The sequence below is a fragment of the Schistocerca cancellata genome, chromosome 11 (genome assembly GCF_023864275.1).
Source record: "Schistocerca cancellata isolate TAMUIC-IGC-003103 chromosome 11, iqSchCanc2.1, whole genome shotgun sequence".
Lineage (NCBI taxonomy): Eukaryota > Metazoa > Arthropoda > Insecta > Orthoptera > Acrididae > Schistocerca > Schistocerca cancellata.
Window position 1 is genome coordinate 28,599,045 of NC_064636.1, and position 17,934 is coordinate 28,616,978.

General features: G+C 45.3%; 1 protein-coding gene across 2 annotated transcripts in view; it reads left to right on the top strand.

Moving 5' to 3' along the window:
• Positions 1-17,934, top strand: part of LOC126108143 (uncharacterized) — a 241,463-nt gene that overhangs the window by 175,051 nt on the left and 48,478 nt on the right. For both annotated transcript variants that reach the window (XM_049913389.1, XM_049913388.1), the window contains exons 2-3: positions 5,528-5,784; positions 13,332-13,489. In XM_049913389.1, coding sequence (XP_049769346.1) covers positions 5,528-5,784; positions 13,332-13,489 — 415 coding nt within the window. The remainder of the gene's footprint in view (positions 1-5,527; positions 5,785-13,331; positions 13,490-17,934) is intronic.

Here is a 17,934-nt window from a genome sequence, read left to right on the forward strand (position 1 = left end):
CAACATGCCATTGTCCCATTATTGGGACGCATAAAATACAGGGTGATTCAAAAAGAATACCACAACTTTAGGAATTTAAAACTCTGCAACGACAAAAGGCAGAGCTAAGCACTATCTGTCGGCGAATAAAGGAGCTATAAAGTTTCATTTAGTTGTACATTTGTTCGCTTGAGGCGCTGTTGACTAGGCGTCAGCGTCAGTTTATGCTAAGATGGCGACCGCTCAACAGAAAGCTTTTTGTGTTATTGAGTACGGCAGAAGTGAATCGACGACAGTTGTTCAGCGTGCATTTCGAACGAAGTATGGTGTTAAACCTCCTGATAGGGGGTGTATTAAACGTTGGTATAAACAGTTTACAGAGAATGGGTGTTTGTGCAAAGGGAAAAGTTCTGGACGGCCGAGAACGAGTGATGAAAAATTAGCACTCATCCAGCAAGCATTTGTTCGCAGCTTAGGAAAATCGACTCGGAGAGCTAGCAGAGAGTTGCAAATTCCACAATCAACTGTATGGAGAGTCCTACGAAAAAGGTTAGTTATGAAACCTGAACGTCAACTACCTGAGGCGATGGATCGGCCGCCAGGCAGCTCGTGACAGAGCACTTCATCACTGGCCTCCAAGAAGCCCTGATCTTAGCCCCTGCGATTTTTTCTTATGGGGGTATGTTAAGGATATGGTGTTTCGGCCACCTCTCCCAGCCACCATTGATGATTTGAAACGAGAAATAACAGCAGCTATCCAAACTGTTACGCCTGATATGCTACAGAGAGTGTGGAACGAGTTGGAGTATCGGCTTGATATTGCTCGAGTGTCTGGAGGGGGCCATATTGAACATCTCTGAACTTGTTTTTCAGTGAAAAAAACTTTCTAAATAGTCTTTTAATGATGTATAACAGAAGGTTATATTATGTTTCTTTCATTAAATACACATTTTTAAAGTTGTGGTATTCTTTTTGACTCACCCTGTATATTGATATTGCACTTACTTGAAAAAATCTGAAGTATACTTAATCTTACACGGACATCCATATGTTCATAACAAACACACCCAGACAACTACATCACAGGTCATTGTCGTCCAGGAACTACCAGCAGAGATACAGTGCTGACAAGTGCGAGAACAAAAAATCGGAAAGTTTATAATTTTCCTGACGTGAAGTACTTAGAAAAAAGTTATTTATTTTACATTTACAGGCATTATAGCAGTTAGTTCAGCCTACAGGTGCAACAATAAAGGCTAAAAGCTCCATTGCTTACGTAGAAATAAGTCAAATATACGCGTCCCAAAAAAGAGACAGTGGCCAGTAGTAGGTTAACCACTGAGAAGAGCGCTGTATGCGTAGACTTGTCAGTGCTAGCAGACATGCAATGCTGCACGAAATAACCGCAGAAACCAATGTGGACCGTACTACGAACGTATGTGTTAGGACACTGCAGTGAAATGTGGCACTAGTAGTCTAAGGCAGCAAATGACCGACGCAAGTGGCTTTGCTAACAGCACGACATAGCCTGCAGCACCTCCCGTGGGCTCGTAACCGTATTGGTTGGATGGTAGACGATTGGAAAACCGTGGCCTGGTTGGGTTCGAGAGTGGCGCAGACCCCACAAAGCCACGGATCCAAGTTGACAGAAAGCCACTGTGCAAGCTGGTCTTGGCTCCATGCTGGTGTGGGCTGTGTTTGCATGGAGTGGACTGGGTCCTCCGGATGTTCGGGTACTTGGGGAACATTTTCAGCCGTGCATGGACGTCACCTTACCGAACAGTGGTGATGGAATTTATGTGATTGGCAGTGCTCCCTGCCACAGGCCAGAGTTTTTTTAACTGGTGTGAAGAACATTCCCGACATTTCGAGCGAATCATTTGACCACTCAGATCGACTGACGTAAATCACATAGAACGTTTATGGGACATGATTGAGAGGTCAGTTTGTGCAGAAAATCCTGCACTGGCAGCACTTTTGAAGGTACGGAGGGCTGTGGTGGAAGCACGGCTCAGTGTGTCTGCCTGGGACTGCCAACGACCTGTTGCGTCCACGACACGTCGCGTTGGTGCACTACGGCAGGCGGAAGAAGATGTGACACGATATTAGCAAGTGTCGCATCACTTTTTCCACCTCTGTGGACATCATATACATTTAAAATACAGGGTGTTTCAAAAATGACCGGTATATTTGAAACGGCAATAAAAACTAAACGAGCAGCGATAGAAATACACCGTTTGTTGCAATATGCTTGGGACAACAGTACATTTTCAGGCGGACAAACTTTCGAAATTACAGTAGTTACAATTTTCAACGACAGATGGCGCTGCGGTCTGGGAAACTCTATAGTACGATATTTTCCACATATCCACCATGCGTAGCAGTAATATGGCGTAGTCTCTGAAAGAAATTACCCGAAACCTTTGACAACGTGTCTGGCGGAATGGCTTCACATGCAGATGAGATGTACTGCTTCAGCTGTTCAATTGTTTCTGGATTCTGGCGGTACACCTGGTCTTTCAAGTGTCCCCACAGAAAGGAGTCACAGGGGTTCATGTCTGGCGAATAGGGAGGCCAATCCACGCCGCCTCCTGTATGTTTCGGATAGCCCAAAGCAATCACACGATCATCGAAATATTCATTCGGGAAATTAAAGACGTCGGCCGTGCGATGTGGCCGGGCACCGTCTTGCATAAACCACGAGGTGTTCGCAGTGTCGTCTAAGGCAGTGTGTACCGCCACAAATTCACGAAGAATGTCCAGATAGCGTGATGCAGTAATCGTTTCGGATCTGAAAAATGGGCCAATGATTCCTTTGGAAGAAATGGCGGCCCAGACCAGTACTTTTTGAGGATGCAGGGACGATGGCACTGCAACATGGGGCTTTTCGGTTCCCCATATGCACCAGTTCTGTTTATTGACGAAGCCGTCCAGGTAAAAATAAGCTTCGTCAGTAAACCAAATGCTGCCCACACGCATATCGCTGTCATCAATCCTGTGCACTATATCGTTAGCGAATGTCTCTCGTGCAGCAATGGTAGCGGCGCTGAGGGGTTGCCGCATTTGAATTTTGTACGGATAGAGGTCTAAACTCTGGCGCATGAGACGATACGTGGACGTCGGCGTTATTTGGACCGCAGCTGCAACACGGCGAACGGAAAGCCGAGGCTGCTGTCGGATCACCTGCTGCACTAGCTGCGCGTTGCCCTCTGTGGTTGCCGTATGCGGTCGCCCTACCTTTCCGGCACGTTCGTCCGTCACGTTCCCAGTCCGTTGAAATTTTTCAAACAGATCCTTTATTGTATCGCTTTTCGGTCCTTTGGTTACATTAAACCTCCGTTGAAAACTTCGTCTTGTTGCAACAACACTGTGTTCTAGGCGGTGGAATTCCAACACCAGAAAAATCCTCTGTTCTAAGAAATAAACCATGTTGTCTACAGCACACTTGCATGTTGTGAACAGCACACGCTTACAGCAGAAAGACGACGTACAGAATGGCGCACCCACAGACTGTGTTGTCTTCTATATCTTTCACATCACTTGCAGCGCCATCTGTTGTTGAAAATTGTAACTACTGTAATTTCGAAAGTTTGTCCGCCTGAAAATGTACTGTTGTCCCAAGCATATTGCAACAAATGGTGTATTTCTATCGCTGCTCGTTTAGTTTTTATTGCCGTTTCAAATATACCGGTCATTTTTGAAACACCCTGTATGTATCCTACGGGTTTCCAAATGTTGGTTAGAGTGTCATGTAAAAATGTGAAGTAAATGTATCAACAAACATTTCAATATTTTTGGTAAGAACGACGATTTGTGTTTATATAAACCCATCAAAAAAGTTTTGCATCACCGCGGTTCCGAGAATTCCGGAACCTGTACAGAAAATTGGAACAGATATCAACATAAACATCATTTTTGCCCTTTTTATTGCTCATGACAACCACAAATTGCATGTTGTACCACCATACAGCGAGACCTTCAGAGGTGGTGGTCCAGATTGTTCTATTCACCAGTACCTCTAATATCCAGTAGCACATCCTCTTGCAGTGATGCATACCTTTATTCGTCGTGGCGTACTGTCCACAAGTTCATCAAGCCACTGTTCGTCCAGATTGTCCCACTCCTAAACGTCGATTCGACGTAGATCCCTCAGAGTGGTTGATAGGTCATGTCGTCCCAAAACAGCCCTTTTCAATCCATGCCAGGCATGTTCGATAGGGTTCATGTCTGGAGAACATGGTGGCTACTCTAGTCGAGAGATGTCGTTATCATGAGGGAAGTCATTCACAAGATGCCCACGATGGGGGAGCGAATTGTCGTCCATGAAGACGAATGCCTCTCCAATATGCTGCCGACATGGTTGCACTATCAGTCGGAGGATGGCATTCACGTATCGTACAGCCGTTACGGCGCATTCCATGACCACCACCGCCGTAGGTCGGCCCCATATAATGCTGCCCCTTGCTGCACTCGTTGGACAGTGTATCTAAGGCGTTCAGCCTGACTGGGTTGCCTCCAAACACATCTCCAAAGGTTGTCTGGTTGAAGGCATATGCAACACTCATGAATGAAGAGAACATGATGCCAATCCTGAGCTGTTCATTCGGCTTATTGTTGGGCCCATCTGTACCTCGCTGCACAGTGTCGCGGTTGCAAGGATGGACCTCGCCATGGACGTCGGGAGTGAAGTTGCGCATCACGTAGCCTATTGCGCACAGTTTGAGTCGTAACACGACGTCATGTGGCTGCACGAAAAGCATTATTCGACAGGGTAGCGTTGTTGTCAGCGGTCCTCCGAGGTAGCAGTCATCCACTTCAGTGGTAGCCCTTGGGCGGCCTGAGCGAGGCATGTCATCGACAGTTCCTGTCACTCTGTATCTCCTCCATGTCCAAACATCACTTCGGTTCACTCCTAGACGCCTGGACACTTCCCTTGTTGAGAGCCCTTCCTGGTACAAAGTAACAATGCGGACGCCATCGAACCGCAGTATTGACCGTCTAGGCAAGGTTGAACCACAGATAACACGAGCCGTGTACCTGCTTCGTGGTGGAATGACTGGAACTGATCAGCTGTCAGACCCCCTCTGTCGAATGGGTGCTGCTCATGCATAGTTGTTTACATATTTGGGCGGGTTTAGTGACATCTCTGAAAAGTCAAAGGGACTGTGTCTGTGATACAATATCCAAAGTCGACATCTATCTCCAGGAGTTGTGGGAACCGGGGTGATGCAAAACTTTTTTTGATGTGTGTAGTAATACAGATAAGTAACGATACAATTATGAGTACTACACTACTAATGAGCACAGTCTCATTACCACAGCTGTGGTAGTAATTTTTCTCATATATATCGTCAGCTGAAGACCCGTGTCCATGCAATAAGATGTACCTTGTCTGACTTGATGTCCCCTGGCTTGTGGCTGAGACTGTGCGCAGCCTGGTGACGCCACAGAGTATGCTCTGCCTCTCCCCCTCTGCACAGGTTGTAGCGCGCACCCGCTGCGCCTGCCTCCATACGCACACTGCAGTAGTTGGACTGTGGCGTTTCAGGCCCAGAGCTGTGGGAGTCCGGTGACGTTGGCGGCGCGATGCACGTGGACGGTGACGCGGCCTCGTTCGAGCGCGTGGAGCTGCGCTGTGGTGCGGATGCGATGCACGTGCACGTGGCGACGACGCGCGACTTCCGCGGCGTGCTGTACACGCGCGGCTCTTTCCATGAGCGCCAGCCCCCCTGCTTCCTGGACGCCGACGGCGGCACCCGCTTCTCCATGCAGCTGCCGCTCGACGCCTGCAACGCGCTCAACGAGGTGAGCCTGTTCGGCGACCCGGCATTTCCTGGGTGAAAGTGCACTCCAAAAGTGCCTCGACGAGTTCTTTACCTGAGAGCCGTGGGACTTCTATGGGCACAGAATCGAAGAGTTATCCCAGCGTTGACACACTGTTTCAAATAGCGAAGGAGAATATCTACATCTACATCTACATCCATACTCCGAAAGCCACCTGACGGTGGGTGGCGGAGGTACCTTGAGTATCGGTTCTCGCTTTTATTCCAGTCTCGTATTGTTCGTGGAAAGAAGGATTGTTGGTATGCCTCAGTGTGGGCTCTAATCTCTCTGATTTTATACTCACGGTCTCTTTGCGAGATATACGTAGGAGGGAGCAATATACTGCTGGACTCTTCGGTGAAAGCCCGTACTGAGCTACTGAGCGTCTCTCCGGCAGAGTCTTCCACTGGAGTTTATCTATCATCTCCATAATGCTTTCGCGATTGCCAAATGATCCTGTAACGAAGCGCGCTGCTCTCCGCTGGATCTTCTCTATCTCTTCTATCAACCCTGTCTGGTACAGATCCCACACTGCTGAGCAGCATTCAAGCAGTGGCCGAACAAGCGTACTGTAACCTACTTCCTTTGTTTTCGGACTGCATTTCCTTAGGATTCTTCCAGTGAATGTCAGTCTGGCATCTCCTTTACCGATGATCAACTTTATATGATCATTCCATTTTAAATCATTCCTAATGCGTACTCCCAAATAACTTATGGAATTAACTGCTTCCAGTTGCTGACCTGCTATTTTGTAGCTAAATGATAAGGGATCTATCTTTCTGTGTATTTGCAGTACATTACACTTGTCTACATTGAGATTCAATCGCCATTCCCTGCACCATGCGTCAATTCGCTGCTGATCCTCCTGCATTTCAGTACAATTTTCCATTGTTACAACCTCTCGATATACCACAGCATCATCCGCAAAAAGCCTCAGTAAACTTCCGATGTCATCCACACGGTCATTTATGTATATTGCGAATAGCAACGGTCCTATGACACTCCCGTGTGGCACACCTGAAATCGCTCTTACTTCAGAAGACTTCTCTCCATTGAGAATGACATGCTGCGTTCTGTTATCTAGGAACTCTTCAATCCAATCACACAATTGGTCTGATAGTCCATATGCTCTTACTTTGTTCATTAAACGACTGTGGGGAACTGCATCGAAAGCCTTGCGGAAGTCAAGAAACACGGCATCTACCTGCTGATTAAAATCTCTCTTATGTGTATCTGTTGTGTTTATTAAAATTATGGAAAAAATGCAGTGAACTTGTGCACGAACCTTATAAGTCAAGTGGCCAACTGAGCTGGCATAGTGAATTCAGTTCAGGCAAAACCAAGCTCTTGTAACCTATTACTATCTTCACGACGTTTCTCATCGAGCCATATACATTATCTCGCATTTCTACTTGCTTCTCTCACACAAATAATGATAAAAATTCAGAAATTCAGGGTCACCACCAGCCAAAGCCCTTCCTAATCGTTTAGAAAAAATGGAGCTGGAAAATTATAAGTTTAATTACTTCAATAGTTTAATTACAAGTATGCAAATTTCTTTGAGTAGCCAGATAAATAGCACTCCATGTCGTGCATGAAGCAACTTCATTAATTCAGGATTGGAAAACGGAGTAAGTGGGTAAGATCAACACTAAAGAATTTATCTTTCACGTAGATTATTTATTGTATCCAGGTATTTGGTTGCACATCCTAACTACACATAACTGGTGCCTGACTAGAAATATTTAAGTAAGAATTACTTGAGAATGTAACACGGCACAATTTAACTACAGCAAGAAGAAACACAGAAAACGGGGGTGGGAGACAATGATACCATCATCTCCTTTGCATTCATACCATAAAAATATCTCAGTGAGATTCGTATTATGATTCTACGCATGCACTAGTCTGGACAGAGGTTCAACAAATGCACGAGGTTGTGCGATAATTATTCAACATACTAACTGCATCTGCTGCTTGCAAACGGCCGAACTAGAGCAGGTGGTGCATTCCGAATCAAATTGTTGTGCTGCTTTGTAGAAAGCGCATGAAAGAACAGATATTGCAGAAATTATAGCTGATTAAACAAGCAAACTGTTAAACTAAAGCCCATTGTGGTGTCGAGGTGGATCAGAAGTGTCATTGATTACCAAAGACGTGGCACAAAATCGACACAAAGACAAAAGCAAGTTCCACAAAATATAAGATTAAAATTCATACTTGCTTCGAGACAGTGTTACACTCATGTACGGTTGAAGTGATCTTAATCAGATTTACCGTTTGAAATTCTACTTCATCATTGTTCAAAATGAACAAAGTACACTACTGGCCATTACAATTGATACGCCAAGAAGCAACGCAGATGATAAACGGGTATTCATTGGACAAATATATTACACTAGAACTGACATGTGATTACATTTTCACGCAATTTGAGTGCATAGATCCTGAGAAATCAGTACCCAGAACATCCACCTCAGCCCATAATAACGGCCTTGTTACACCTGGGCATTGAGTCAAACAGAGCTTGGATGGTGTGTACAGGTACAGCTGCCCGTGCAGCTTCAACACGACTCCACATTTCATCAAGAGTAGCGACTGGCGTGTTAAGTATTTCAACAGTTAAACACAACGAAGTCCTAACTCAACCTGCTTCCTATCACTGAAACCCCCGTTAAAAGCTACAGTCCGTAGTCACCGAAGAGGGCCCCTTTCTCTTTCGAGATTACCTAGCTCCCTGTGCAGCGGAAGCTACCAGAGTGGTGTCACCAACCTCACACACAAAAACAGCCTTCGACTAAGGTGGGTGAACCTCTCTGTTCAGGTACTGGAAACATAAGTCGGTCATCCTGTGCTCTCCTTCGAACCTGAAACAACATCGTCAGCTCCCAGCAGACGATGACCAACTCAGCGTTTCCCACAAAACAAAACCGAAAACCCACATTGAAACATAGATATTCAATAGGCCTTATTTGAGTGCTCAGTCTTTCTGGAAGAGTTTATGAATTGAGCTAAAACCAGGTAGTAAAGTGAATAAGCTGTACCGAATTCGACAAGCGTCTTATGAAACGACTTCACGGGGACGTTTCACTCCAAACAGATTTGTGGGCCAGTCATCACGACTCACGCAGTTGCTACACATCCTCACCGAACTCTGATTCCACCATAGCACATCACTGAAGTGTTGGCTGCAGACTCTGTGTCTGGCCCCAGCATCTGCGTCCGTCTTGCGACACAGTCCAAACTCTGGAAGACAAAGGCAAAGACGGCCACTGGGTTCCCAAAGTCGAAGAGTTCTCAGTGGCCGCCTAGGATGAAGTGCTCTCGCTGCCTTCTGCAGATGACGTTTGTTTGTGCTTGACATTACAGAAATTCTGCTGGCTCTTCCAGTACCGGAAACACTCTAGCCAATTACGGTAAAGACTGCGACCTCCGACCAGCGAAAAGTTCAAAAATACGCTGCCAAAGTGCTTTCTCCTACGTATTTCACTTGATTAACGACCAATGGTAATTATCTCTAAAGTTAGGCAGAAGTTCGTAATTATTCTCCACCAAGAGGGTGGATTGCCGTCGTGACAAATGAGAGGAAAGGCACATATGCATGCTAGCTCTTCCTCCGGCTACCAAATAATTTTTGTGAGCCAATTAGCATTCTGTAATGTTGTGTGTGCCTCACTGCTTTTTTTAAACTAACTTGTGTCTGATTTTATTCTGAGAAGCTGAGTAATGTATGTAAATACCGTAAATGCAAATTTGATTCAAAAAGTACTTGAATTGAAGCGCAGCTGGACAGCAACAAACTCTTTAGCTCGCAATCCCTGCAACGATAGTAGTTGTCAGTCTTTGAGTATGGACTCCAAAGACAACAGACAATTGATTTTTTTTAAAAAAAAGAGAACTGTTAATCTGTATCTTGTGGAAAGAGGATGTGTTGCTAGGCTGTCGCTCAGAACGTATTGTGACATTTAATGAAAATTGATATTTTAGTGATAAAACTGAGTAAAGTATGAGGAAGAGTTGCCAAACATTTGTGTACACAAATTTTCTGGAAGTGAATAATAGAAATATCTTGTTTTTGGGAAAGGAAGTGAACTTCATTGTCGTCGCCGTTTATCAATCGACAGAATTGTAAGTGTACAAAATTCACTGAAGTACAGGAAAAGAAATGCATTCTCTATAGTTTTCGTTCAATAAGTAACAACCTCTCATAATTTCTTAATCACAGTAATTGGATTATGTTCTTGTACAATAGTATGGTGCTGAACTCCACTGACCAATTTTGACGTAACAGGATGTTTAGTCTGAAGGAAGTTTGTGTGCCAAGCAATCTTCTTTTCTCACGAAAAGCAGATTGCTGTTTGATCTTATTTACTTACAAGAGTGGTCTCTTAGGTATGAAAAGCTACGAAAACTTGGGCACAAAGGCATCCGCAATATGGCCAAGTAACTAACAGAGTCGTATTTTAAACTTTAAAGGACAATAACTTCCTCCAAATTGTTAATACGTCACCAACTGGTTCAGTAGCTGACCATTCAAGGAGGCAGCAACCAAAATTCAGGTACCAGTTACGACTTAAAGTAAAAATCTCAAACAAAAATCAATCTCTCTCTCTCTCTCTCTCTCTCTCTCTCTCTCTCTCCAAACACATATATAAATATTCATATTGTAAAAAAAAGTCATTTTATAATTCGTTCTACAAGTTTGGTTAAGAGCACCTGGCTGCCACCTATCCTGCAAGAGCGACGCTTTCTGCTTTCACAATTTGTCGTATTTTTTCCACACTGTAGATCTGTATCTCTCTAAAAGCATTCCTCGTCGTCTAGACAGCCCCTGAAGTTTCGCCAGGAAGCTCCGTGCTGTTACGGCCTCTGGACAGCTCCATCCTTGAGTTCGCTACGGCAGCGACCGTGGGAATTTAAGGAGATGGGACCTGGATAAACTGAAAGAACCAGATGTTGTACAGAGTTTCAGGGAGAGCATAAGGGAACAATTGACAGGAATGGGGGAAAGAAATACAGTAGAAGAAGAATGGGTAGCTTTGACGAATGAAATAGTGTAGGCAGCAAAGGATCAAGTAGGTAAAAAGACGAGGGCTAGTAGAAATCCTTGGGTAACAAAAGAGATACTGAATTTAACTGATGAAATCTGGAAGAGCATAAATAGACTTAGGTGTCAAATGGGAAGATCAAAGGGTAACCTGTTCAAGTGGGAATAAGCTGAAGAAGGGCCCTGCCAATGTGGAGGAAAACAAACGATGACACACCTGTTGACCTGTCCATCCTTGCTGGCCCCATGCACTTTCCAAGACCTGTGGTTGGCCAACAATGCTGGAGTGAAGTGTGCCGAACACTGGAGAGAGATATCAGCCGTCTATGGGCAATAATGACGACTTATGATATGTGATGATCATGAATGTATATATAAGTGTATTACTATTATTTCGTTGTGTTTGTAACCTAGTATATATAGCCTATTAATTAATTACAGATGTAGCTCAGACACGATTACATAAATAAATAAAGGTCCTTTCTAGTGATACTTGAAAGCATTTGACATTCTATTAAGGGGTTTTCTGACACCTCAATAAACAAATGTGTTGGTTAGAACAATGAACTAACTGACTGACAGTAATAATCCGTTACTTCACCAGGTCAATCTTGTCAGCTCTACAGGAATTACCAACCTGCTGTAATCGAATGGCTATCCCAACTGAGAGAGTTCCTGCCTCTCATCTTCGCTGTAAAGGTTGACAAACCCAAATTGTCCCTAAATTCCTGATGGCGCCACGCTGATAATACCATAGGTGGTGTAGGAAAATTGTGCGAGGACGCAACAATATGTGTGCCGGTGACGTGTCTGTCTACAAAGATACTTTGACATCCGCCCGTACCTTCTTCACTTTTTTTGTCATGCAGTGTTTCTCTGACCGTTGGCTACAGAGGCACCTCGCTGAGGATATCAGGTCTACATCTCTACATCTACATCCATACTCCGCAAGCCACCTGACGGTGTGTGGCGGAGGGTACCTTGAGTACCTCTATCGGTCCTCCCTTCTATTCCAGCCTCGTACTGTTCGTGGAAAGAAGGATTGTCAGTATGCCTCTGTGTGGGCTCTAATCTCTCTGATTTTATCCTCATGGTCTCTTCGCGAGATATACGTAGGAGGGAGCAGTATAATGCTCGACTCTTCAGTGAAGGTATGTTCTCGAAACTTCAACAAAAGCCCGTACCGAGCTACTGAGCGTCTCTCCTGCAGAGTCTCCCACTGGAGTTTATCTGTCATCTCCGTAACGCTTTCGCGATTACTAAATGATCCTGTAAGGAAGTGCGCTGCTCTCCGTTGGATCTTCTCTATCTCTTCTATCAACCCTATCTGGTGGTACAGATCCCACACTGCTGAGCAGTTTTCAAGCAATGGGTAAACAAGCGTACTGTAACCTACTTCCTTTGTTCTCGGATTGCATTTCCTTAGGATTCTTCCAATGAATCTCAGTCTGGCATCTGCTTTACCAACGATTAACTTTATATGATCATTCCATTTTAAATCACTCCTAATGCTTACTCCCAGATAATTTATGGAATTAACTGCTTCCAGTTGCTGACCTGCTATTTTGTAGCTAAATGATAAGGGGTCTATCTTTCTATGTATTTGCAGTACATTACACTTGGCTACATTGAGATTAAATTGCCATTCCCTGCACCACGCGCTAATTCTCTGCAGATCCTCCTGCATTTCAGTACAATTTTCCATTGTTACAAACTCTCGATATACCACAGTATCATCCTCAAAAAGCCTCAGTGAACTTCCGATGCCATCCACAAGGTCATTTATGTATACTGTGAATAGCAACGGTCCTACAACACTCCCCTGCGGCACACCTGAAATCACTCTTACTTCGGAAGACTTCTCTCCATTGAGAATGACATGCTGCGTTCTGTTATCTAGGAACTCTTCAATCCAATCACACAATTGGTCTGATAGTCCATATGCTCTTACTTTGTTCATTAAACGACTGTGGGGAACTGTATCGAACGCCTTGCGGAAGTCAAGAAACACGGCATCTACCTGTGAACCCGTGTCTATGGCCCTCTGAGTCTCGTGGACGAATAGCGCGAGCTGGGTTTCACAAGATCGTCTTTTTCGAAATCCATGCTGATTCCTACAGAGTAGACCTCTACTCTCCAGAAAAGTCATTATACTCGAACATAATACGTGTTCCAAAACTCCAGAACTGATCGACGTTAGAGATATAGGTCTATAGTTCTGCACATCTGGTCGACGTCCCTTCTTGAAAGTGGGGATGACCTGTGCCCTTTTCCAATCCTTTGGAACGCTACACTCTTCTAGAGACCTACGGTATACCGCTGCAAGAAGGGGGACAAGTTCCTTCGCGTACTCTGTGTGGAATCGAACTGGTATCCCATCAGGTCCAGCGGCTTTTCATCTTTTGAGCGATTTTAATTGTTTCTCTATCCCTCTGTAGTCTATTTCGATATCTAGTGTCCTGTGTGTGTCTGTGTGTGCCAGGGCGACGTGCGGTACCGCAACGTGGTGGTGCTGCAACACGACGACGAATTCGTGGCCCCTGGGGACGCCGCCTTCACGCTGGAGTGCGACTTCAGCCAGCCCCGGTCGGTCGCCGTCGCCGCAGACCTCAGCCCCGACAGCGGCAGCTCCGCAGACGGGTGAGCCGGTGTAGCCGTCACTCCACTACTTCTGTTTCTACTCGGTTGCTCTGCAGTCGGCACTCGAGTACATGTTGTCCTTTCTGTTTCCTTAGGCCTGTAATGAAGGTCTTACGTGCGAGGCGAGGTCTGCAGGGATGAGATCGAGTTTGTGAAACCACCTGTATGGCAATGTGGATTGTGATTCCAGCTATCTCACCCTAAAGCCATCCCCTCTGGTGGGCACTCGTTTTATTTATTATTTATTTACACGTCAAGTTGTGTAAGACCATTTTGAGGAGCAAATCTCCAAGGTCACGAAACTTGTCAGTACAACTTACAACATAAAAGTAATAACACACAAAAATAAAATGTTTATGATCCCAAAAAATTTAAGCCATAAGTTTCAGTAAATGCAGTCAACAATATAACACAAGAGTCAGCTTAATTTTTCAAGGAATTTCTCAACAGAATAGAAGGAGTGACCCATGAGGAAACTCTTCAGTTTCGATCTGAAAGCGCGTGGAATGCTGCTGAAATTTTTGAATTCTTGTGGTAGCTTCTGCCAGTATCTCATCTCCTGCCTTCCAAACTTTACAGAAGGTCTCCTGCAAACCAGCAGAACTAGCAAAAATGTTCAAATGTGTGTGAAATTCTATGTGATTCAACTGCTAAGGTCATCAGTCCCTAAGCTTACACACTACTTAACCTAAATTATCCTAAGGACAAACACACACACACCCATGCCCGAGGGAGGACTCGAACCTCCGCCGGGACCAGCCGCACAGCCCATGACTGCAGCGCCCTAGACCGCTTGGCTAATCCTGCGTGGCAGAACTAGCACTCCTGAAAGAAAGTATATTGAAGAGACATGGCTTAGCCACAGCCTGGGGAATGTTTCCAGAATGAGATCTTCACTCTGCAGCGGAGTGTGCGCTGATATGAAACTTCCTGGCAGATTAAAACTGTGTGCCAGACCGAGACTCGAATTCGGGACCTTTTCCCTTCGCAGGCAAGTGCTCTTGCTTGAGTAGCTCACTTGGTACAGCACTTTCCTGCGAAGGCAAAGGTCCCGAGTTCGAGTCTCGGTCAGGCACACAGTTTTAATCTTCCAGGAAGTTTCATATCAGCGCACACTCCGCTGCAGAGTGAAGATCTCATTCTGGCTTGTGGTAGCTTATTGAAAATGGATGCAGCAGTATACTGTCTTGTGACAGCCAGAGCGAGAGCACCAGCAGCAGCGAGTACTGTTTGTATAAAGCGTTTATTTTGCATTTTGTTTACGACCTTCCACTAAGGAAGGGATTCTATTTTTGTTTATCTGCTCTGCATAGTAACTAACAGTTCTTGATAAAACTTTACGTAGTTTTCGTGTTAGATTTCTTAGTGTTTTCTTGATCGTTTAGAACAGAAAGCGCCCTAAAACCGTCTTTTGTTTCGCGGCCGTTAGCCACTAGTCACTTGAATCAGCAGTTGTCTTGTGACAGCCAGAGCGAGAGCACCAGCAGCAGGGAGTACTGTTTGTATAAAGCGTTTTTGTACTTATTTGCTGCGCTTAGCTTTTAAATAGTTTTTCTGGGAAAACCTAGCGTAGTTTTCGCGTCTCGTATTTCAGTGAGTGTTTCTTGATTATCAGAGTAGCTCATCAGAAGATTATCTTGGGAATTTGTCACCGTATAGGGTAGGGTAAACATAGTCATGTGTAGGGACTGTGGTTGTGAGCGGACGCAAGGAGAATTGGCCACTCTTCGGGGGCAGGTGGAGGCTTTGTCTGTTAGGCTCATCGAGCTCGAGGCGCAGGCGTCGGCTCGTAGTGGCGTTGGGGCAACTGTGGTGAGACCTATGCCTACTTCAGTGGCCTTGGAATCACATGGAACCCCTGATGTCGCTGCGTCTTCCGGCAGTGAGCATCTTACCGGTCAGCCATCACTCCAGGGTGAATGGCGGACAGTGGTGGGCTCGCGCGTGCCTGGCCGAAAGGCGAAGGTGGGATCTGGCCGCGTGGCAGCTGCCTTACCCCTTTCCAACAGGTACGGGGTGCTTCCTAGTGGTGATGACATCGTTTCCGAGCCACCACAGGATGCCTCGCCTGTTGGGCCAGTGGCCGATTCTCCGGCAAGGTCCCGACAGTCACAGAGGGCGGGCCTATTAGTTATAGGGAGCTCCAACGTTAGGCGGGTTATGGAGCCCCTCAGGAAAATAGCGGGTAGGTCGGGGAAGAATGCCAGTGTGCACTCGGTGTGCTTGCCGGGGGGTCTCGTCCGTAATGTGGAGGAGGCCCTTCCGGCAGCTATTGAATGCACTGGGTGTGACCGGCTGCAGATAGTAGCACATGTCGGAACGAATGACGCCTGCCGCTTGGGTTCTGAGGCCATCCTTGGTTCCTTCCGGCGGCTGGCTGATTTGGTGAAGACAACCAGCATCGCACGCGGAGTGCAAGCTGAGCTTAATATCTGCAGCATAGTGCCCAGAGTCGATCGCGGTCCTCTGGTTTGGAGCCGTGTGGAGGGTCTAAACCAGATGCTCAGACGACTCTGCGACTATAATGGTTGCAAATTCATCGACCTCCGTTATTGGGTGGAGAACTGTAGGGCCCCCCTAGACAGGTCAGGCGTGCACTACACACCGGAAGCAGCTACTAGGGTAGCAGAGTACGTGTGGCGTGCACACGGGGGTTTTTTAGGTTAGAGGGACCCCCCTTGGGCGAAACGATAAAATACCTGACGGCTTACCAGAGAGGACATTATCATCGTTGATAAAGAACGTCCGTCCTCAGAGACCAAAAACAGGAAAAGTTAACGTAATATTGGTAAACTGCAGGAGTATCCAGGGCAAGGTTCCTGAATTAGTATCTCTTATTGAAGGAAATAGTGCGCATATAGTATTAGGAACGGAAAGTTGGTTAAAACCGGAAGTGAACAGTAACGAAATCCTAGACACAGAATGGAATATATACCGCAAGGATAGGATAAACGCCAATGGTGGAGGAGTATTTATAGCAGTAAAGAATTCAATAATATCCAGGGAAGTTATTAGCGAATGCGAATGTGAAATAATCTGGGTTAAGCTAAGTATCAAAGGTGGGTCAGATATGATAGTCGGATGCTTCTATAGACCACCTGCATCAGCAACCGTAGTAGTTGAGCGCCTCAGAGAGAACCTGCAGAACGTTGTGAAGAAGTTTCGTGATCATACTATTGTAATAGGGGGAGACTTCAATCTACCAGGTATAGAATGGGATAGTCACACAATCAGAACTGGAGCCAGGGACAGAGACTCTTGTGACATTATCCTGACTGCCTTGTCCGAGAATTACTTCGAGCAGATAGTTAGAGAACCAACTCGTGAAGCTAACGTTTTAGACCTCATAGCAACAAATAGACCGGAACTTTTCGACTCCGTGAATGTAGAAGAGGGTATCAGTGATCATAAGTCAGTGGTTGCATCAATGACTACAAGTGTAATAAGAAATGCCAAGAAAGGAAGGAAAATATATTTGCTTAACAAGAGTGATAGGGCACAAATCGCAGAATATCTGAGTGACCACCATCAAACGTTCATTTCTGAGGAAGAGGATGTGGAACAAAAATGGAAAAAATTCAGAAACATCGTCCAGTACGCCTTAGATAAGTTCGTACCGACTAAGGTACAAAGCGAGGGGAAAGATCCACCGTGGTATAACAATCATGTACGAAAGGTACTACGGAAACAAAGAAAGCTTCATCATAGGTTTAAGAGTAGTCGAATCATAGCTGATAAGGAAAAGCTGAACGAAGCGAAAAAGAGCGTAAAGAGAGCAATGAGAGAAGCATTCAACGAATTCGAACATAAAACATTGGCAAACAATCTAAACAAGAACCCTAAAAAGTTTTGGTCATATGTAAAATCGGTAAGCGGATCTAAATCCCCTATTCAGTCACTCGTTGACCACGATGGCACCGAAACAGAGGACGACCGAAGAAAGGCAGAAATACTGAATTCAGTGTTCCGAAACTGTTTCACTGCGGAAAATCGTAACACGGTCCCTGACTTCAGCCGTCGCACGGACGCCAAAATGGAAAATATTGAAATAAACGATATCGGAATTGAAAAACAACTGCTATCACTTAGTAGCGGAAAAGCATCCGGACCAGACGAGATACCCTTAAGATTCTACAGTGATTATGCTAAAGAACTTGCCCCCTTTCTATCAGCAATTTATCGTAGATCGCTGGAAGAACGTAAAGTACCTAGCGACTGGAAGAAAGCGCAGGTCGTTCCCATTTTCAAGAAGGGTCATAAATCAGATGCGAATAATTATAGGCCTATTTCGCTTACGTCAATCTGTTGTAGAATAATGGAACATGTTTTGTGTTCTCGTATTATGACGTTCTTAGATAATACAAATCTCCTTCATCATAACCAACATGGATTCCGCAAACAGAGATCATGTGAAACTCAGCTCGCCCTATTTGCCCAAGAAATTC